Below are 22,810 nucleotides of genomic sequence, written 5' to 3'. Positions count from 1 at the left end.
TCAATGGATCCACATTCACTGCTGTCTTCGATTTCTTATTCCTTTTCCTCATTGCAGTGTACTCATCGAACCACCTAGGCCTCTTTCTTTCTCTCCTCTTCTCCGGTGCTGGTGGAGCTATGTTTAAGAATTGTACTTCAGAATCTTCAGTATCTCCGATTACAGTAATTTGCATATCCTCTGGTGTGCGAAAAATATGATCATCTACATCATCAGGTCTGTAATCGTTAGGGAGAATGTCTTCATCTACAGGAGACTGAGGGCCTTCTTCAGTGGACTGAGGGTGTGGATCTGGAACTGGCCTACTAAGATCTTCCATCATTGTCATAAGCTTCTGCAATTGACCCAAGATCTCGGACTGACCTTTAATAAGGGCACTTTGTTGCCCTTCAACCTTTTCCAACCTGGCCAAAATCATAGAGTAGCCTGGTTGCTCAGCTTGGGAGGAGGTGCTGGCATGAGGTGTTGATGGGGAACCTCAGGTTGAGCTGGTGGAACCTCCTTAAAAATATTTGCTGCTTCTGCTTGCTCAGCTAACTTTTCAGCAAGCTTTTCAGCCTGGCTCTGTAAGGCTTCCTGTGTAGGCTGTCCATCGGGACCCACCTCTAGTTCCTCTAACCCCATGTCCACATACAATGGGGCTTCATTGTCTGTAAGGGTCCTCACATACTGTTCTTCAGCAGGTCGGGCACACAGGTAGGGGTATACTGTCAACTGCCACAAAAAACAATGCATATTTAGATTGGAAAGTAAAACAATATAAAAAATAAGTAATTGTCATCTCTGAAAAATGGTAAACTATCGTACCCCAATCGTACCCATATCGTACCCATATCATGCAATTATCGTACCCATATCGTACCCATAACATAACAATATCGTACCCGTAAGTGAGAATTGCTTGCTAACTATCGTACCATCATCGTACAACATCGTACCAATATCGTACCACTACTACTACATTAACAAAGAATACATATCGTATCCCCATCGGACCATCATCGTACCAAATCGTACCACTTAGTCAGTTTTCAAACAGTTGACAAAAAACCACAATATAACCCCATAATCGTACTCAAATCGTACTCTATCGTATTCCTATCGTGCAGTACCCATAAAATTGCATATCTAGAAAAAAATATAGAACATTCAAAAGTAAAGTAAAAGCTCACCTTTTTGGCAAACAACTTAATAAGTTGCTCTTTGTGTATCTCTACTTTCTCCTTGCTCTGCCAGTTGATCATTCTTGGTATGCCTTGGCCCAATCTCACAGCATGATCCTGACCCAACTCAATGATGGACTCAAAAGCCCAATACTGCAATGCTGCAGCATACCCATAAATAGAGTACTTGGCCTCCTTTTGAGTCTTTCCTTTCTCAATCTTCTTCTGTAAATGCTTCTTCATTTCAACAAAGTCTTTTTGACAAGTTTGTAACAACTTCTGGTATGATATCTTCCCCCACGGGTACTGGAAAAAGAAGTCAACGTCGTCTACCATCTTCAGCATGTCAGTCCAAACCATCAACTTCTCCTCACGACCTTTCAAAACACCCTCAACTAATAAGCACAAACTCATCTTGTACACATCATCAACTATTTGACAACTCTCAAAAGTTCTGCGCAGTTGCCCTATGCTCACTTGGGAATGACCATTGAAGTACTCAAGAATTAACCGATCCGAAGTGGTCTTCGCTTTAATCTCAGCTTCAGACGGTCCGGCCTCAAAATTTAAACCAGTAACTAAAGCGAACTCCAATTGGCTAAATCTACATCTTTTTTTCCCAATATAAAACTGGACTTCGTCAGTCTTCTCCCCTCTGAATTTGTGCAACAACAATTGATGGACTAAGGCACCAGAAAAATTTAATGGTTCCGCCATGAAGAACTGTTTGAAAGGGGATTCCTTCACCCTATCCAATAAACCACACTGTATAAATTTTGCTTTAATCTTTGGAAAGTACCAACTGTCGCGCCAAGTGATACGTCCCGTAAAATGTTCCTCTACTGGAACTATCAGTTGTGGAGGTCTTAAGTTCTGCATAAAACAAATAAATACCCAATTAAATAGAATAACAAAAAAAAACATCAAATTTTATATTCTGCAATATACTATCGAGCAACTATCGGAATCTATCGCACCATATCGGACACCAATGGAAAACTGGAACTATAACATTATCGTGCACAATCGTACCTCACATCGTACACCATCGTATTATAACATACACAACAATTTGTTCCCACTATCGGGCACACATCGTACCCAACATCGTACCCTATCGTACCTCCATCTTCAACCTCAAGTTATCAGAAAACACAACCTATCGTACCACCATCGAACCACTATCGTACCCCTATCGTACACTCATCTTCAACCTGAAGTTATGAGAAACACAAATACTATCGTACCCATATCGACCCACTATCGTACCTTATCGTACCTCTAAAAAAACCCAGAAATTTTTTTCAAAATTTTACGGTTTATCAGATGTCACACAGTCAGATTTAACACAGTCAAATTCAACAATACATACTATAACATTTTTTAATGGAGAAGAGATTTAAAAAAACACATACCCTAGACATTTTTGCGCAATGGGGTGTCGGTTTTTCTTCTCCGGTGAGGGGTTGGAGCTTGGTTTTTCTTCGTCTCCGGTGGGGGTTGGGGCTTGGTTTTTCTTCGTCTCCAGTGGGGGTTGGGGCTTGGTTTTTCTACGTCTCCGGTGGGGGTTTTTCTGACCGTCGGGTGAGGGAGAGAGCAGCGTCGGGTGATGGTGGGTGAGGGAGAGAGAAGCGTCGGGTGTGAGTACTTATGTTGCTCGATGGTTTTGTGGGAGTGAAGAGTTGGGATTTGGGAGGGAACGGGAAATGGGCAGGGGAAAAGCCGAAAGGTACGGTTTTTATTAAGTTTTTTTATCACTATCGTGTACCATCGGGTAAAATCGTGTACCATCGTACTATTGGGCAAGCATCGGGCACTTATCGGGTACCATCGTGTACAATCGTACGACTAGGTCTGCATTAACTTAATAACAACTATCGGGCATGCATCGGACTCGTATCGATCCATTATCGTACTTAAAGGGTTTGTAGAATGAAATAAATATCGGGCAACCATCGGGTAGCCATCGAACCTTAATGACCATCGGGTAACCAAAACATATCGAGCAAGCATCGGGTGGCCATCGGACCTCATCACTAACCTTGAAACCCAACAACTATCGTCCCTGCATCGGGCCTATATCGGACACTATCGGGCATTTAGAAAAAAATTCAAGGAACCCAAAAAAACGCAGATTTTCACAGACCACGATTTTCACCCAAAAAACAGCAAAAAATACCAACAAACTACAGATCCAACATCTAAACAGCAATCTAAATCATAAAAACAACCAACAACAACAAGAATCAAAGAAAATTACTTACCCATGTGTATCTTTTTTGCAAGATTTTAGAGAGGAAAGGTATGGGATTTTGTTATGAGAGGAGTATTTTTGGTATTAAATGAAAGATAAGCATTTGTATCATAGGGTGGTTAACTTTGGTTCAAATTTTAATTATTAAGCTAATGTAAGCATGATTTATCAAATTTCCCTTTATATTTTAAATCTAAGTCATGCAACTAAGCATAAAAAACTAACTACAACTAACTTTTAGCTCTTTCATTGCCTAGTATATGTGATAACTGTTCCGGGCCTAACAATTTTTTCTCAAGATAATAAAGAATTATATCACTTTGAATGTCAGAAATTGGTTCTAATAAAAACAAAACTATTGCAGCAAGTAAGATTTCAGAATTCTAGATGAAAGATTTTATTATATATGATGTTAGCTCTTACTAAACTTTTGGATTACATATGATATAAAAACGACCAGGGATGGTTGAATACCATCTCATAAAGTCATGTTCTGTCCTCTATTCTAAAAAAGCCCAACCATAGTTTTCTACAATCACATTTTTTGTGTACCAATAAATTATAATATGGGCAATCATTCAACTGGCTTATCTATTAAGAAGTGAGACTAAATTCATCAAGGCAATGTGGTCACTGGTGGCTTCAATACAGATTGTATGCTTTTTTTATTGATTAAAAGATACATATAAGCTTGTCTATAAAGAATACATACAGATTATCTATAAAGAATTAACGAACAATGAAAATACCTCTAAACAAATCTTAGCATTCACTAGTACTATCATCCAATTCTATCCAGTTTCCTTTCTGCTTCTGCAATGAAACACCACAATATACCACTTCATCTACCAGATTTACAATGAAAATGTTAAGTTAGTGGAATGGAGAAATAAGTACCTCTTTACTCTAGAGTTGTTCACATTTCCAAGAAGCTGAGGATAAAACAAGATCCAATCTATAAGCTAAAATTTTCCACCAATTTGTTCTGCAAATTAATAATGAGCCCCAAATCAAAATGAGAAAATAAGGTCATTACCATTAGATTTTCACTTGCTACATATTTTCTGTAAAGATGTCTCTATCATTGTGCCTTGCTCTGTATGTCAAAGAAAGGAAAACAACAATAAAAAATACCACTTGTTAAATTCTCCAATTGCATCAAAACAGTGAAAGGGAAAAAAGAGGAGAATGATAGATTGGGCTTTGATCCTTCATTAGTAGGAGTATGACTAGTGTACCTGAAAAAAGGAATGACTCTACATCATCTCCCGGAAATCAGACCCAATTTCTTTTTGGGAATTTTAGCAATCTTGGACCAATCTGCACCTATTCTATCTTCGCATCTTCTCAATAGTGTGTTACATTCCTCAATCTCCAGTGTCTTCAAAACAGGAAGGCTACTGATTTCTTCAGGTAATTCTTCCAAAAAGGGACACACGTGAATCACAAGTTTCTCAAGACTTTGGAGTTTATTGATCCAGTCTGGTAGTTTCTTGATAACACAGCGCCAAATATGGAGTTCTTGCAAGCCGGTCAGTTCTCTAAGATCATCTGGAAGAATCTTCAGTGTTGGAAGACAATCGAATTTCAAGAATTGTAGTTTTTTTAGAGTTTTCCACCTAATTTGATCAGCTATGCAGTCTTTAATGCCTACAATACACAGAATCTTTAAATTGGAGAGAGGAGGCAGGGAAGTTGATGATGATGGATCTGCTACATTCTGGTTCATGGTCTGCTCAAACAGCTTCCAGCTAATTCTATCCAGAACTAGGCCTTTCTCCAGATTTGGGAATCGCGGCATGAAGGCCAAGTTGGGGCAATCCTCAATAACTAGTTTAGAGAGACCACGGAATGAAGGCAACCCGTTGACTTCATTGTTCCACCATCCCTTAAACTTTGGTAGTTCCGTGAGCCAGAGTTCTTCCAGGGTTGAAAAGCATGTTGTTGAAGAAGATGAATAAGAATCTGCAATGTATTCTAGATTGGGAATATCATCTAGCACCAATACCTTGAGACTAGATAACTGAACTGCTGGTAAATTTTTGCAATTTGCACATCTTCTCAATGAAAGTTTCACCAGCTTACCAGGAAAATACGAGTAAGGACAAAATAGCGAGACACCCCTGAATCCATTTATAGACAATTCTTCAAGATCAGAACTGAGGTATCTGTTTAGACATGTTTGTTTGAATTCAGATTCCACGTTATAACCTTCAGTTTCTAATGACAAGGATCGAATTCCTCTTGATACTTCCTTCAAATAACCAGTGACATATTTTTCATGTCTTAAAACAAGTCTCAAATTTCTGATCGGCAGCTTGCTCAGTTCTTGCAATTTTTTCAACACACCATCGGACTTGGAGGAGTCTTCCCTTACTACAAGTTGTGATAAAGCCTCGAGATCATGTACTTGATCGATTCCTCTCGGAAGATTAGTCAAATTATTACACCCATCAATCTCAAGATGTCTTAAATTAGTCAGATTACTAAAATCTTCAGGCAACTTCTTAAGCTTGAAACAAGAGGAGAGTCTCAATGTTTGCAAATTCAAAAGTCGAGTGATAGAATTAGGAAGCTCTGTGATGCCCTCATTTTCAGAAAGATCAAGATATTTCAAAAGCTTCAACTTGCTAATAGAATCTGGCACGATCTCAATCCCTGAATCATGCATGTCCAGTGCTAGTAAAAATGTGAATTTGGAACATATTTTATCAAAAATTATGTTAACGTGAATCCCTCCATATCTCCCTCCTTGTCTCTGTCTTGATTGACCTGACAAAACAATCGTTCTTGTCTTTTTTACATCAAGAGCTGCAATGAATTCAGTAGAAGATAAGTCAAAATCAAAGCACACATGCAAAGTTCTTCTACTGGTATCATAACTATCTGCTGATGATAATAACAAGCATTGGCCGCCCGTTACCAACACTGCGAGATCATACATGAATCTATGCAATTTGCATTTTGTCACTTGCTGTGCAGCGTCCCTTTCAACTACTTCAAAGAAGTATCCCCCGACTAAAATCTGAACATACTCATAACCAACATCCTCAGCAGATTTATCAGATTTTTCAATGATGAAACCTTGAGCCATCCACAACTTTATCAGCGTCTGGACAACCATCACTTGACCTTTTGGAAACAAGCTACAAAAAGCAAAACAATGTTTGAGAGGTGAAGGGAGATGATCGTAACACAGCTTCAGTAAACTCAGCATCTCATTATGATCATTTGTATATTCCCCTATTTTGGAAAATTCATTCTTGTAAAAGAGCCGCCACTGCTCTACACTTCTTGAATGTAACATGGCTGCCATTGCCTTAATGACAAGAGAACGACCAGCACACCTCCTTACGATCTCCATCCCAAGGCGTATCTGGTGAGGCCGATCTTCAATCTTCTTCTTACAATCTCCAAATGCAAATTTTCCAAATAAAAACAAGTAGTTGTCTAAGCTTAGATCTTTTAACAGATAAGGTTTGAGGCTGCCTTTAACCAAGTCTGCGACCCTGTTAGATGGAGTAGTCACAAGTATTTTACTCCCTAATGCACCAACTTCTAAAGACTCCATTAGAGAACTCCATTGTCTAGACTCTGTCTTATGCACGTCATCTAATACCATAAAGTACTTCTTTCCAGATAATAACTGTGCAAGCATTGAGTCTTGCGACTTTTGGTTACTCGGAAGATCCTCTATGTTTTTACCAGTTAATTTTGCAAGTATTTTTCTCAGAATTAGTTCAACATCAAAGATTTCAGAAACGAATACCCAAATTCGAGGTTCAAAATTAGTTTTCACGGCCTCATCCTCGTACACAACTTCTGCAACCCTGGTTTTCCCCGTTCCTGCCCTACCAACTACGGGAAGAACCCCAATTTTCTCCCTATCTTCCGCACCTAACAAAATTCTAATGATTTTTGTTATATCTTCGTTCCTAAGAGTGCCTTCTATGGGTCGGTCTGACTGGTTCTCTGACCTATGATCTTTTCCGATGACTACTTCTTCACCGCACACCACTTCCAAATCGAAAAGTTTTCTCTGATCTACAATTCTACCTAGTGCCTCCCTAACTTCATTTAATTCCTGAAGCATGTTCTTGCGCTTAGATGATGCGAAGAAATCACTGCGTACCTGTTTGGCAAATTGCTGGGTGTAGAAGCACAGCAAGTTCTCGGCATTGTAGAGGACGTGTTCGAGCTCCATCAGCCAATCTTTGATGTTGTTATCGCGTTGACTCTTCTTTTCCGCATCAAGAAGAACGGGCTCGATTTCTGAAATGGAATCCTTCAGTCTCTGCATGAACTCCTTGTGTGCGCCCGAGAGAGATTCCATGGCTTTTACTTTCTCTTCCGAATTCAGCAATTCGAGGATCCGACCTGCGACGACTGAGAGATTTCCTGCTGCCATTGCGAGAAAGCTACTGCTTTTCTTGTTTCGAGCAAGGTGAGATTAACGTTATAAGATAATACGTTCTGAGTTTGAGATTGATGTGAAAGGGACGTAAAAAAGGTTTCGAAGAGAATGTCTCACTCAGTCAATGGACTAAAATGAAAATTGTGATTATTGTTTGGTTTATATTTTTTTGGACATATATTTTCTGTCTGAACACTATATTTTATAAAATAATTAAAATATAATATTTAACTTCATTTTAGGGAATATTTTTTTAATTAAAATCACAAATAATTTATCCAACTAACAATTCAGAATAAAATAAAATCATTCTGCTTAAAAATTATGTTGTTATATTCAATTTTTTCTTCATCAAAATTAAATTTAGGGTTCTATTTTAACTATTTTACAAAATATAGAGTTAAAAAAATAATTTATCAAAATACATAGTTCAAACAAGTAATATGACAAATTATAAGGCCAAAAAAATATAAACTCTTTTTTTTTTTTTATATATATATATATATGCTATATATAGGGAAAGGAAAATTCTGATTTTGGATTTGATTTTTTTTCTCTAAATTTTGATGAAATATTTATATTTAATAGAATATTTTTATATTTAACAGTATATTATAAACATAACTTAAACTTAACAAAATTAAATAAATAAATAATTAAACAAATTAAAATATAATATTTTTGAGATATTTTATAATAATAATTATTTAAAATAATAAAAATATATATTTAATAATTTAAATAAAATTTAATTAAACTTAATATTATATTAAACATATAATATATAATTTTTTGTTGTCACTACTAAATTCAAAAATTAGAACAAACATAAACATAAACAAAAATAAATTAATTAATTAAAATATAATATAATATTTTTAAGATATTTTATGATAATTTAAATAATTAAATTATATTTATTTAAAAATAATAAAGACATATATATCACTTTTTTATTTTATAAATTTGAGTGATAGTTTGTTTTTTATCAAGTAATTTGAGCTCTTTTTCTTCATCAAATTCATCAATGGACATTGTGAGATACATTATAAACTAAAAATAGTTAATGCATGTATACTACTCTCTAGACTATGATTTTTTCTATTCTTATTTTATTTATATTATTAATTCATTTTTAAATATTATTATATTTTATATTTATGTTATGTAGCCATCTAAATATACATTTATGTTGACCCTCAGATTGGTCAACGACACGGAATCAGTTATACGATATAAAATGAGATGAAAACAAGAGGAAATTAAGACGAAAAAAGGTAAACGACACAAACAATTTAGAGTGGTTCGGTCCCAATGAGATGGTAATGACCTACGTCCACTTAGTATTCTCATTGATGTAGTATTCCAAGAACAGTGATCAATGGACTAGTGTTCACGAGTTTCACTAATTCTCATATGGATACAAATGTGATGGATAACAACACTCTTTTTCTCTTAGAATCTCTCAGCGTTCTCAAGCTAAATGTTCCAAAAGCAAAGGTCTGAAAATCTCCCCCTTGAGTCATTTGATTCTTATTTATAGGCTCAAGAAGGTTACATGGGCCGATGGGCCTTAATTACAATTAATATTTGTGTATCTAAATAATATGAGAAATTATAATGAATGCATAATTACCAGATTACATTTCAGAAGGAAATAAGTGAATGTATGCGACCAGGCATTTCAGAAGGAAATAAGTGAATGTATGCGACCAGGCTGGTCGCCCATAAGTATGATGCTTGATAAACTAATAATTTTTTGGTCGATGGCCGAGCAGGATACACTTAGGGGTGTTTGTTTTGAGTAGTTGAGTTATCTTGAAAAATGTAGATGAACTTAGGATGGAGGTAATATTAAACTCTTGTGTACAAAATGGTTCACTTTACCATTGAAATACATGTGGGGCTCACACAAATTATTAACTTTACCCCTTAAAATTTGAACCAGAGATTTAGATTCACATTCTCACACAGTGCACTCCACGTGTAGATCAATTCTGCCACGTGTATACCAGTTCTGTCACGTCATCAGGTAGTCCGTTTTTGGGTAAACAATATCTATGTCAATGTTGTGTTTAAATGTCATATATCTAGAGATTATTGATATAAATATTTACATATACTATAAAACTATAATTTATTCTATTATATATATATTTTTTAATTTGTGAATCACAATTTTTATTAAAATTATAAATAATGTTTACAACTTTAAAACTAATCAAACGTATATTGCACCTTGTTCTACCTAGTATGAATATATATATACATATGCTCATAAGTGATTGTAAATTGGGTAGAGAATTTGTCTCTTAATTTATATAAACATTCTTATTTTCAAAAATAAAAATATGCTCTCCTCAAAACAAATTTTGTCAAAATCCCTTTTTAAAATATGTAAATTCTTTAGATAATTATATCAATATTTTTTTTACTTATTTTAAATTTATTTACTCATTCATATATAAAGGTTCTCATATTCTTTGAATCTACAGATATATATCGTTTTCTTTTATAATATATACCGATCCACAATAGTACAAAAGGATAAGTTAAAAAAATTAATAAAAGAATAATTTTTTTTTCTCATACTTTAAATATATGACATAAAAATTAGTTAAATAATCATTATAAAAATAATTAATTTGTAGTGTGTGATATATGGTTAGGACATAACTACAAGAATAATAATTTAAAAAAAAATGGTTAGCTATAATGTGGGTAAGTTGTTGATAAAATAAAATAAAAATTTAGTGGAGGGTTGTCAGCAAGATAAAATAATAATTCAAGTTGTTGATAAAATAAAATAAAATAATCTGAAACTTAGATTATACAAATGTGAAATTTTTGGGTTTGGACCTTTGGAGTAGGTGTAAAGCTGCATCGCTTCTCTTCGGAACAGTGACAGTAAAAGTAGTAGATTCTCAATAATATATGGTTATTTTTTATTTCTATTTTTGAAATTTTATAATTTAATATATTTTTTTTATATAATAGTGTATAGTATAGGAGACATTATACTATTTTTTTTAAAAAAATTTGAATAATTTTAAAAATCTATTTTCTAGGCCTACAATAGAGAATTGCTTAGGGTTCTAGTGAAGGAATTTAATATCGAATCCGTGTATTTGAATTTAATAAGTATTATGAATATGAGTAATGATATGTGCACACACAAATTATATCCAAACATTACACACACTTATGTGGCAAGTCACTTTTACTTAGTGAGAACCATGTTAAATAAATGTGGTTAGTTGAAAAAAGTTGTCCCTTAAGTGTGTAATGTTTGGATATAATTTGTGTGTGTATATATCATTACTATTTATGGATGAGTAATGATATGTGCACACACAAATTACACCCAAACATTACACATACTTGTGTGACAAATCATTTTTAGTTAGTAGGACCCACCTTAAATATCATTACTCTTATTGGATTTATGGATGAGTAATTATGAGTGTAAACTCGTGTAATGTTGGGCGCGAGCAAAATAGCAACACTATGAAAAATAATCAAAAATTTGTTAGATTAAAAATGAAATATAGGTATATGAACAATTCTATACATATATGCAGAATTAATATATAGATTGAACATATATGAAGAGATGATCGAATATATGTACTTCCAGCCATTGGTATTGATAATCTCGATCTATAAACTTTAGATCTACAAAAGAAAATAAGAGAAATTAGAACGAGTATACGGGCTTCGAAGCTCTTACTAACTCTTTAGATGAAGTTACTGAAAGTCAGAATGAGTAGTAAGTTTGGGGACCGATACTCTATATTTATAGAGTGAGAACTACCATCAGAGTCATCTGCCACAATTACAGAGCTTGAGATATTCTCTCAACTTAATTGAGATATTTCTTCTATTTAGTTAAGAAATTCAAATTGGGTTTAACATATAAATGTTAACCATTAATTTTGATATATTAAATGAATAAAAAAAATCAATTAGTTATAACAAAATGATTTTTAATATATATCATTATAAAATATTTCAACATTCTCACACTTGGTCAACATTTAATTAATGTATAACTCAATCTCAACGATTATCCCTATTAGATAATAAACGCATGAATCATTGCGATAGGTCCTCCTTTCATGGCGAGTATTATCTTCTATGTATTACAATGTATTTATTACATAACAATGTACTTTATGTGGCTATGTACTTAAACGAATAAACCCTCTGTTTATTTAGGTCCTATGAAGATAAATTTTTCTCAAATAAAATTAAAATGCGCATAAATATGATAAAACATCAAAATAAGAGTTTCATTGATAATAACTTCAGTTTGTACAATAAATTTACATAAGAGAACCAAGTCTTATGTTCACTACATGATCCTTGAATTTATGAGGTGGCAAGCCTTTCGTCATAGGATCAGCAATCATCAATTCAGTGCTAATGCGTTGAATGACCACTTTATTTTATTTAACACATTCTCTCACGGCTAAGTACTTTATGTCGATGTGCTTGCTTCGACTACCACTTTTGTTGTTCTTAGCCATGAATACAGCAAATGAATTATCACAGAACATCCTCAATGGCCTATATATGGAATCTACAACTCTAAGGCCTAAATGAAACTCTTTAGCCATACACCATGCGATGTATCCTCAAAACATGAAACGAACTTGGCTTCCATAGTAGAAGTAACAGTCAAGGTTTGTTTGTTACTTCTCCATGATGTAGCTCCACCGACAAACATAAACACGTAACCAGAGGTTGATTTACGTGAATCAGTACAACCAGCAAAGTCTGAATCTGAGTAGCCAACTACTTCCAGGTTGTCGGTTTGTTTGAACATGAGTTTGTAATCCTTAGTACCCTGAAGATACCTCATAACTTTCTTTGTAGCTTTCCAGTGGTCTAACCCCGGGTTACTCTGAAATCTTCCTAGCATTCCGACTGCAAAGGCAATGTTGGGTCTTGTGCACACCTGAGCATACATTAAACTTCTGACAGCAGAAGCATATGGGATGTTCTTCATTTCTTCCTTTTCAAAATCATTCTCTGGACACTGGCTCAAATTTAATTTATCACCCTTAATAATAGGAGCGACACTTGGTGAACAATCTTTCATCTGAAATCTCTCTAAAACTTTGTTAATGTAGGTTTCTTGAGCTAGACCTAAGATACATTTCAATCTATCTCGATGGATCTTAATGCCAATGACATAAGACGCATCACCTATATCCTTCATCTCAAAGTTCTTTGAGATAAATTGTTTCACCTCATGTAGCATGCCCTTATCATTTGTTGGAAGAAGAATATCGTCCACATATAAAATAAGAAAACAAATCTTACTCCCACTGACATTCTGGTATATACATTGATCCATGACATTCTCTTCAAATCCAAAAGAAGAGATGACATCATGGAGTTTTAAATACCATTGGCGAGACGCTTGTTTTAAACCAGAGATGGACTTCTTAAGCTTGCACACCAAATGCTCACCATCACTAGAGGAGAATCCTTCTAGTTGTTTCATGTATACCTCATCCTCTAGGTCACCGTTTAGGAAGGCAGTTTTCACATCCATCTGCTGCAACTCTAAATCGAAACGAGCAACTAATGCTAGGATAGCTCTGAGGGAATCTTTCTTAGATACCGGAGAAAAGGTCTTTGTGTAGTCAATTCCTTCTTTTTTAGTGAATCCCTTAGCAACGAGTCTCGCTTTGTGTCTCTCAATGTTGCCTAATGAGTATTTCTTTAATTTGAAGACCCATTTACACCCAATAGCTATCGCCCCATTAGGCAACTCAACAAGATCCCAGACTCTGTTGCTCTTCATAGAATTCATTTCTTCATTCATGGCATTGTACCGCAGTTTCGATTCTTTGCTATTCATAGCTTGTGAAAACGTTTCTGGATCATTTTCGGCTCCAATATTGTAGTCAGATTCTTGCAAATACACAATATAGTCACTAGGTATTGTCGATTTTGTTGTCTTAGTGAATCTTCTTAAGGCTACACCAGCAGGCTCTTGGGGAGCAGGTGGTTCAACTTGTTGTTCAACAATTATAGGTAACTCTTGAACAACTTGATCCATTTGAACTTCATCATTGACTTGTGGATCTTCAACAATTGGTTGTGGTGGTTCAACATCCATTTGGACTACAGGAGTGTTATCAACCACAATCAATCTTGCTCTCGAGGTGGAGGGTTCTGAATGATATTTATCAGAACCTAAGTCCTTGGATTGATCACTCCCACTAATCAAGGCATTTTCAAGAAATTTTGCATTCCTTGATTCCACAATCCTAGTGCTATGAGATGGATAATAAAACTTGTAACCTTTAGTCCTTTTAACGTATCCAATAAAGTATCCACTTATGGTCCTTGGGTCTAGTTTCTTTTATTGTAGATTGTATACCCTAACTTCAGACGGGCATCCCCAAATGCGTACATGTTGCAAACTCGGTTTCCAACCTTTCCATAATTCAAAATGAGTTTTTGAGACTGCCTTGGTTGGAACTCGGTTTAATATGTACACAGATGTCTTTAGAGCTTCACTCCACAATGATTTAGGAAGATTGGGGTTGCTGCTAAGCATATTCCACACCATGTCCATCAATGTTCGGTTTTTCCTTTCTGCAACACCATTTTGCTCAGGTGTACCGGGCATGGTATATTAGGCAACAATCCCATTTTCTTGAAGAAACTTTGCAAAAGGACCAGATGCTTGTCCATCTTCAGTGTATCTACCATAATATTCTCCACCTCTATATGATCTCACTATCTTAATTTGCTTGTTGCATTGTTTTTCTACTTCAGCTTTAAATATCTGAAAGACATCTAGCACTTCGCTTTTATTTTGAAGTAAGTAGATATACATGTAGCGTGAATAATCATCTATGAAAGAGATGAAGTGTTTATGACCATATGAGTCCATGTCTGGACTACATATATCAGTATGTATGATTTTTGATAGGTTGGAACTCCTATGGACGCTACTTTTCTTAGACTTGGAGGTATGCTTTCCCTTAATGCAATCCACACAAGTATCAAAATCAGTAAAATCTAAGGTATTGAGTACCCCATCTTTCACTAACCTTCTAATTCTATAAATGGAGATATGTCACAATCTCTGGTGCCATAATGTAGAGGAATTCTCATTCATAACACATCGTTTATTGCCAGCTTGAACATGCACATTATTATAAGCGATATTGTTTTGTAAATTATGGCAGTAAAGACCATAAGACAAAATACAATTTCCAACACATTCAGATTTAGTATATAAATTAAAATATTTGTCTGAAAATGTAAAGGAAAAACCAAAAGGTACAAATCTTGAAATGGAAATCAAGTTTCTAGAGAAACTTGGTACATAAAAGGTCTTTTCTAACTTTAAAACAAAACCGCTACTTAAAACTAAATGACACGTTCCAATAGCCTCCACATGTGAGCCCATCTTGTTTCCAGATAAGATGTTTTGCTCACTTCCCACTGGCTTCCTTAGGTTTTGTAAACCATGCAAGGAATTTGAAATGTGAATTGTTGATTCAGAATCAATCCACCATGTGTTAATATTAACATTAGCCATATTAGATTCATAACGTAAGAATGAAATTAGATTACCTTTGTCGTCCATCCATTTCTTGAACTTGGCGCATTCCTTTTTCGCATGTCCCTTCTTTTTGCAGAAAAAACACCTGATGGAATCCTTATTTATTTCGCCTTGGGGAGACACTTTATTTTCCCCCTTGTCCTTCTTGGATGATTCACGTTTCTTTCCTTGGGTGACCATGTGAGCACTTTCACCTTGTTCCTGTAGGAGCCTTGCTTCTTCTTGAGCACACATGGTTATCAGTTCATTGATACTCCATTTGTCCTTATGTGTGTTGTAGGAAATTTTGAAAGGCCCGTATTGAGGTAGAAGATTGTTAAGGATGTAGTGGACCAGGAAGGTTTCAAGAATGACTACATCGAACTTCTTCAGTTGAGCAGAAATGTCCCTCATCTTTGAGATATGTTCTCTAGCTCCTTTGACACCAGTGAGCTTTGTGGATGAGAACTGGTGGATGAGGTTGTTGTAAAGTGGTTTGTCTGAAGTGTCGAACTGTTCATTGATCAATTTGATAAAGTCTTTGACTTTCTCAGGTTGCTCCACCGATCCACGCATTCCCAGAGGGATTTTAGACATGATGAACATGATGCTGAGGCGATAGGATCGCTCCCATTTTTCATATAGTGCGATCTCAGCAGTAGTGCTAGTCGCAGTGGTTGCAGCAAGTTCATCCTTCCTTATTGCGTAGTCCATGTTGGCGCAACCTAAGTGAAGAAGAACTCGTTCCTTCAAGATTTTGAAATTATCACCCCTAAGCTCAGGAATTTCGGTAAGGATTTCAGCGAAATTAGAGGAGGATGAATAAGCTGCATGAATAGGATTACAAACTTAGATTTTTAAAGATTGAGGCTTAATGAAGTCATGTTTTACCAATGTATTACATGCTGAATGATGAAATTTTATTACACAAAAATTGCCTGTGGGCTAAATTTTTAATTTAATAAAATTTGATGTATAGGATGATAGATTATTCAAACGAATTATTTGGGATAATTAATGTTTGGTTCTTCTATCTAAATTAAAATTTATGATAAAACTATTAAATTAATTATCACAACTCCTATGGGTAAATTAAGAAAATTAATTTAATATATTATTCTAATAATTATATAAATATAATAAAATCCCTGTGGGGTAAAATTATTATATCTATATAATCAATCACAATTTATGTCCATTATGTGATCCTTTCAAATTAATATATAACTTTATATAATTAAAGATGCTGTGGCTACTCCCTAATTATATAAAATTATATGGTTCACTAGACATTATGTTTTAGGCTCTAGGAAGACCTAAGAACAATTTCGTTATAACATAATAGACAATCACAGAGAGTAGTGCTCCTAGTGTGGTCGTCCGAAAATCATTAAAAACCGTTATAGATTGTAGAGTCCCAGAATTTACTTAGCTAGTTAGATAGTAGTAGTAGTAGTAGTAATAGCTAGTATTAGTTATAGTATGTTCATTACTGTGGATTTTGGTTCAAGCCGGGACTTAGTTGGAAACTCCTAGCAATAGTTATGGATTTTATAAGTTTAACCTATAGTTTAAGAATATTAATTATAACATAAGGTTTGACTAATATTGCTGGTTATTAATATGATGATTATTATAACCTAAGGTTTAGATAGAGCCTATAGGATTATGACACTTGTCATATGCATGATTATTAAGGAGTCATTATTTTAATAAGGGAATTATAAGACTTAGTTTTCACCAGAATCTGTTAGGAGCATGATATTTATTTAGATATTTAGACTCACAATTTTATTTATTTGTGATTTAGATATTTTATTAGATTTTTGTGATTTAGATAATTAAATAGATTTTTCGTGACTTTAGGGTACTGTAATTTCTGACCTATTTTTGACCCAGTTATGTTATGAATTTCGAAAAATAGTATTTCTAAAAAGTTGTAGATAATTTAATTAGATTTCTAACGGTATAAAGATATTCTAAATTGGAGTCCTACAGCTCCAGATATGTTGATTTTACTCTAGGTTAGTTTAGAGTTACGGGATTTAGAAAGTTAGAAGATTTTTATTCCTTAGGATTCTATTTTAAATTTAAATTTAAATTTGGATTATAATTTGAAGATTTTTATTCCTAGAACTCTATAAATAGGACCTAGCACCAAGCATTTTTCATTCATTCACCAAGCTAAGTTCAGAGGCTGCAAGTTGCTAGGTTATTGTGAGAGTGTAAACACTTGGGTTGGGGATTATAAGCTTAATCATTTTTAAGCTTACCAAACACTTGGGAAGTAAGGTTTATAACACATTTCGGTTCAAGGTTTAGATTGGTCATAAAACATTCAAGGTATTCCAAAACTCTAGTTCATTTGGTATTATTTTCTTCAAGTTCTTATAGTTTTATACTCAGCCCCTAACTTTATTCTTTATTCTTGGATAGGAAATCTAAGTTCTTGAACATAAGGTTTTTGGTAAGTATATTCTTAATGGTATAGTTCTTCCATTCTTTTCATCTCATTCTCTTTAGTATACTCACCCTTCCATTTATGGTTTTTAGGAGTGTTCCAAAGTCCCAAAACTGTTCTCATATCCCGGTATTTTGGTAAGGAAAATAGGCTAGATCTTGTATGTTTGTATGATATGTTATGTTTTTATGTTATGTTATGTTTAATATGTTATGATAAGTTTATGTTTTTATATGTTATGTTATGATTTACCCTACCTCAAATATTAGATAGGGGACGTAGATGGTACACTACATGTGATCTAACCTACCTCAAATATTAGACAGGGGACGTAGATGGTTTATCACATGTCATAATGGCCATTATTAGTATAGTCTTATATAGTATATGTTATGATATGTTTTTAGCATATGTTATGATATGATTTTATGTGTATGTTTATGTGGTTAGTAGTTTTTCCTTGCTGGGCATTAGGCTCATTCCTTTATGTTTATATGTGCAGGAAATAGTTATGGCGGCAGAAAGATTCTTGGCAGTTTGAGGATGTGTATTGAGGCAGGATGGAATCAGTGGATTGCGCGTTCTATTCGAGGATGAAGTTTTTAAGTCTTTTAGTTATGATTTCTATGTATTATTTTTCCGCACTTAATTTTGTAACCAATTTATTTAAGTTATGTTTTGTTTTCAAAACAATGAGATCTCATATCCTAAATGAATTTTTATGTATTTAACCTTTACTTTACAGTTTTTAAATAAATTTATGGTTATTTCATATGTACATTTTCTTAAGATTAGTATAGTAGTCATTAATGGTCCAAAGTCTAGAATAGTTGGGTCGTTACAGTTGGTATCAGAGCAAACGGTCCATTCGCATGAAGTTCTCCTCGATACACACACTCAAAGCTCTGAATCTAACCGCCAATGTAAGTGTTTATGTTTTAGTTGTTTTGATTATGTGTTTAGTTAATGTTTTAGTCCTTATGTTTTCAGTTAATAATATTTGTAAATTAGTTTATTTTTTTCGTTATTTATTTTATTTATTATCTTTGAATTTATGATTGTATATAGTGAAAACTTTTTTTTCCAAATAAATATCATCGTTATTTTTTAATGACATGTATGAGTTTGATTTTTTTTTTACAATCATAATAAATAATAAATTTAATAAATAATGACCAAGTTCGGTGAGGGTGGATACAAATCAATGGACCGGGTTCTATATTGAGAGTTTAGGGGGCCATAGTAGTGGGAACGATTTTACTGATCCCAGCCCTCCCTCAATATGGTTAACTTTGGAACAACGATGAGTTTCGAGCCTGAGAATTAAGTCATATAGGATGATTAGAAACAGACTTAATAAATTATAAAGATGACTTATTTTTCTAAGTTTAGAAACACACCCTAATTATAAAGAAGGCTTACATAATTTTTTTTTTCATAAGAAATCATAATTAATAGGTCCGAGTTATGTTTGCTTAGATTAAGTTTTGCCTTAGAGCCTAATAGGGTAAGTTCTAACATGTTCTCGACTGTTAGAACTTTTGCGGAAGATGTCGTTCAGAAGATCTGCTCACAACAACGCCAATGCCTCAAGCGTTGCTCCTGAAACTTATGAAGCCCCTCCAGTTCGCAGAAGGGGAAGACGTGCAACCAATGCTGCTGCTAAAGAGAGAGTGCCGCCGCCGTCGGTTGACAACACTGCAGAAATTGCAAGACTACGATAGCAAGTGGAGGAATTACTACAACAACAACGACAACAGACTCAGACTCAGCCTCCACCTCAGCCGCAACCATAACCTTAGTAGATGGCTCAAGTACCCCATCAATTAGGTCCTTATGGGGGATGGCCAATGGCGAACTATGCGCCATACCCAGCTCAACACATGGAGCCAATCTATGAGCGGTTTCGTAAGCAACACGCTCCAAAATTTGAAGGGACAACAGAACCCTTTAAGGCAGAAGAATGGCTCAGAAATGTAGAGCCAATCCTAGCGCATATGAATCTCGGCAACGCGGATCGTATATCCTACATTTCGTCTCTGCTTAAGAAGGATGCTAGAATATGGTGGGACTTAGTTCAGCAGACTAACGATGTCACCACCATGATATGGACAAGATTTGTGGAGTTGTTCCACAAGAAGTATTACAACTCGGCAGTCATCGCTACAAGGGTCGAGCAGTTCGCTAGTTTGAAGCAGGGCAACTTAACGGTAGTAGAATATGCTCGGCAGTTCAACAGATTAGCCAAGTTTGCACCAGAGTTGGTTCCAACTGACTTTATGAGGGTGACCAAGTTCGTTAGAGGACTTAGACCAAAGATTGAATTAGGGGTTAAGCTAGCAAACCTGGGAAATACTACCTATGTCAATGTTCTAGAAATGACAATAGAAGTAGAAAGGCTTCAGGCGAATGTTAGTAGGGAGAAGGCTAGTAGGCCTGAGCCTAAACAACAGGGTTAACCTTAGAATGGTCGAAACAACCACGACAACAGCCGTCAACATAGCAATAGTTATAGTAATGGTAAGAAGAGAAGGCATCCAGATGATAAGCGGCCCAATGGTGATAAAAGAGCACAGACAAACAATGGAGGCAATAAGTCGGGTTATGTAGAATACCTGCAATTCTCTAAGGGCCAAAAGAAACATCTTGGGGAATGTCATGCAAACATCAAGGGATGCTTCAACTGTGATTAGGAAAGTCATCGAAGACGGAATGTCCACAGCTCAAGTAGAAGGAGAAAAGGGATTAAACGATGGTTCTAGACCAAAGTCTTTGCCTTGACCCAGGGAGGAGCCAATGCTAGTAACAAGCAGTTACAAGTCAGATTCCAATCCTCGATAGTATATGTTCTAGTATTGTTTGATTCGAGAACAAAATACTTGTATATCTCGTTAGGAATGATAGAGAAATTAGACAAACCTTGTAGAACTAGGTTTGTGACATAGTTGCCATCGGGTAAAATAGTCCTATCATCAAGGATAGTACAAGGCATACCGATCAAAATTGAGGACGTAAGAATTAGAAGGAGACCTGATAGAACTGGAGATTAAGATTTCATCGTGATATTAGGAATGGACTGGCTAGCAAGGCATGGCGTAACCATCGATAGCAGACGTAAGCAAGTGATGTTCGAGACTCCTGACAGTCAGAAACGATGCTATATGGGAAAAGTTTTAGGACTACATACGTCGCTTATTTCATCTTTCAAAGCTTAGAGGATGATAGAAAAAGGATGTCACACATTCTTAGCTAGCGTTACGGATGTAGTTTAGGGAACACCACTAAAGGTCGGAGATGTACATATTGTAAGGGAATTTCCAGAGGTATTCCTGACGACTTGCTAGGATAGTCGCTGACGCGGGAAATGGACTTCACAATTGAATTAGTACTGGTGCTACTTCCAAGGCACCATACCGGCTGGCTGCTACCGAACTCAATGAGTTAAAGATGTAGTTAGAAGAACTCTTAGACTTGGGTTTCATTAGAACGAGTCATTCGCTATGGGGAGCACCGGTACTATTTGTGAAGAAGAAGGATGGAAGCATGCAGATATGTATAGATTATCGCAAGTTGAATAAGGTGACAAATAAAAATAAGTACCCGCTACCTCGAATTGACGACTTGTTTGATCAACTCCGAGGGGTAACCATTTTTTTTAGATTGATCTACGGTCCGGGAATCACCAGCTCAAGGTACAGGAAGAGGATATTCCCAAGACGTCTTTTAGAACTCGTTATGGACATTATGAGTTTCTAGTTATGTCTTTTGGTCTTACCAACGCTTCAGCCGCGTTTATGGATTTAATGAATAGGGTCTTTAAGGACTACTTGGATGAATTCATCGTAGTTTTCATCGACGACATCTTGGTGTACTCAAAGGATAAAGTCGAGCACGAGAAACATTTAAGGTTAATCTTGCTACGACTAAAGGAGCATCAGCTTTACGCCAAGTTCAAGAAGTGCGAATTTCAGCTTTCACAAGTAGTATTTCTAAGCCATATAGTATCCAAGGACGGGATTGTTGTAGACCCATCTAAAGTTGAGGCCGTAAAGGATTGGTCAAGACCAAAGAACGCATCCGAAGTAAGGAGCTTTCTGGGATTAGCAGGTTATTATAGGAGGTTCGTAGAGGGCTTTTCTAAGATAGCCACTCCATTCACCAACCTAACCCGGAAATAACAAAGATTCAACTGGAGTGATAGATGTGAAGAAAGCTTCCAGTTGCTTAAGGACAAGTTGTGCTCAGCACCAGTACTCTGTGTACCGACACCCAACGATAAGTTCGTAGTCTACTGGGATGCATTGAAGCAAGGGTTGGGTTGCGTGCTGATGCAGAATGATAAGGTGATAGCCTACGCCTCACGGCAGCTAAAGGAGTACAAGCAATGCTATCCAATGCATGATATGGAGTTGGCAGCGGTGGTCTTTGCGTTGAAAATCTGGCGCCATTATTTTTACTTAGAACGGTGCGAGATTTATACGGACCACAAAAGTTTAAAGTACTTCTTCACATAGAACAAGGTCAACATGAGGCAGCGCAGGTGGTTAGAGTTAGTGCAGGATTACGACTGCGAAATCATATACCACCCAAGAAAGGCAAACGTAGTTGCCGATGTGCTAAGTAGGAAGAATTATGGAAGTCTAGCAGCGTTAGCTGGAATATAAAAGCCGCTACAGTAGAAGTTGATCAATGCTGGAATAGAAGTAGTCATTGGTAAACTGGCTAACTTGTGCATTTAGTCAAGTCTGTTAGAAGATATACAGAATGGGCAAGTGCATGATGACACGTTAGTAACACATATAGATGCAGTTAGAGAAGGGAAGGCCACAGATTTCTCAATATCAAGCCAAGGGTTATTAAGATATAAAGATCGAGTATGCGTGCCAAGAGATCAAGGGATTAAGGTGAAGATTCTAGAAGAAGCGCACAGTACCTCGTACTCAGT

At 35.6% G+C, this 22,810-nt stretch overlaps 1 protein-coding gene across 5 annotated transcripts; it reads right to left on the bottom strand.

Annotated features, from left to right (window-relative positions):
• Window positions 1–587: 587 nt before the first annotated feature.
• LOC133829802 (putative disease resistance protein RGA1) lies at window positions 588–7,934 on the bottom strand. 5 transcript variants are annotated; one of them, XR_009891872.1, is made up of 5 exons: window positions 4,656–7,934; window positions 4,454–4,513; window positions 4,315–4,349; window positions 4,167–4,230; window positions 588–714 (listed from the first exon to the last, which is right to left on the bottom strand). XR_009891872.1 is itself a non-coding variant. In XM_062259597.1 (2 exons), the coding sequence occupies exon 1, from the start codon at window positions 7,823–7,825 to the stop codon at window positions 4,679–4,681; it is 3,147 nt and encodes a 1,048-aa protein (XP_062115581.1). In that variant the 5' UTR covers window positions 7,826–7,934; the 3' UTR covers window positions 4,356–4,513; window positions 4,656–4,678. The 5 variants fall into 5 exon arrangements, 1 of the variants encoding a protein (XP_062115581.1); XR_009891871.1 differs by lacking the exon at window positions 588–714 and adding an exon at window positions 825–2,036; XR_009891873.1 differs by lacking the exons at window positions 588–714; window positions 4,167–4,230 and adding an exon at window positions 825–2,036.
• Window positions 7,935–22,810: the final 14,876 nt, after the last annotated feature.

The sequence above is a fragment of the Humulus lupulus genome, chromosome 4 (assembly GCF_963169125.1).
Source record: "Humulus lupulus chromosome 4, drHumLupu1.1, whole genome shotgun sequence".
In the NCBI taxonomy this organism is placed as follows: Eukaryota; Viridiplantae; Streptophyta; class Magnoliopsida; order Rosales; family Cannabaceae; genus Humulus; species Humulus lupulus.
Note: the sequence above shows the minus strand (reverse complement) of the source record. Positions and strands in the feature narration are given on the sequence as shown.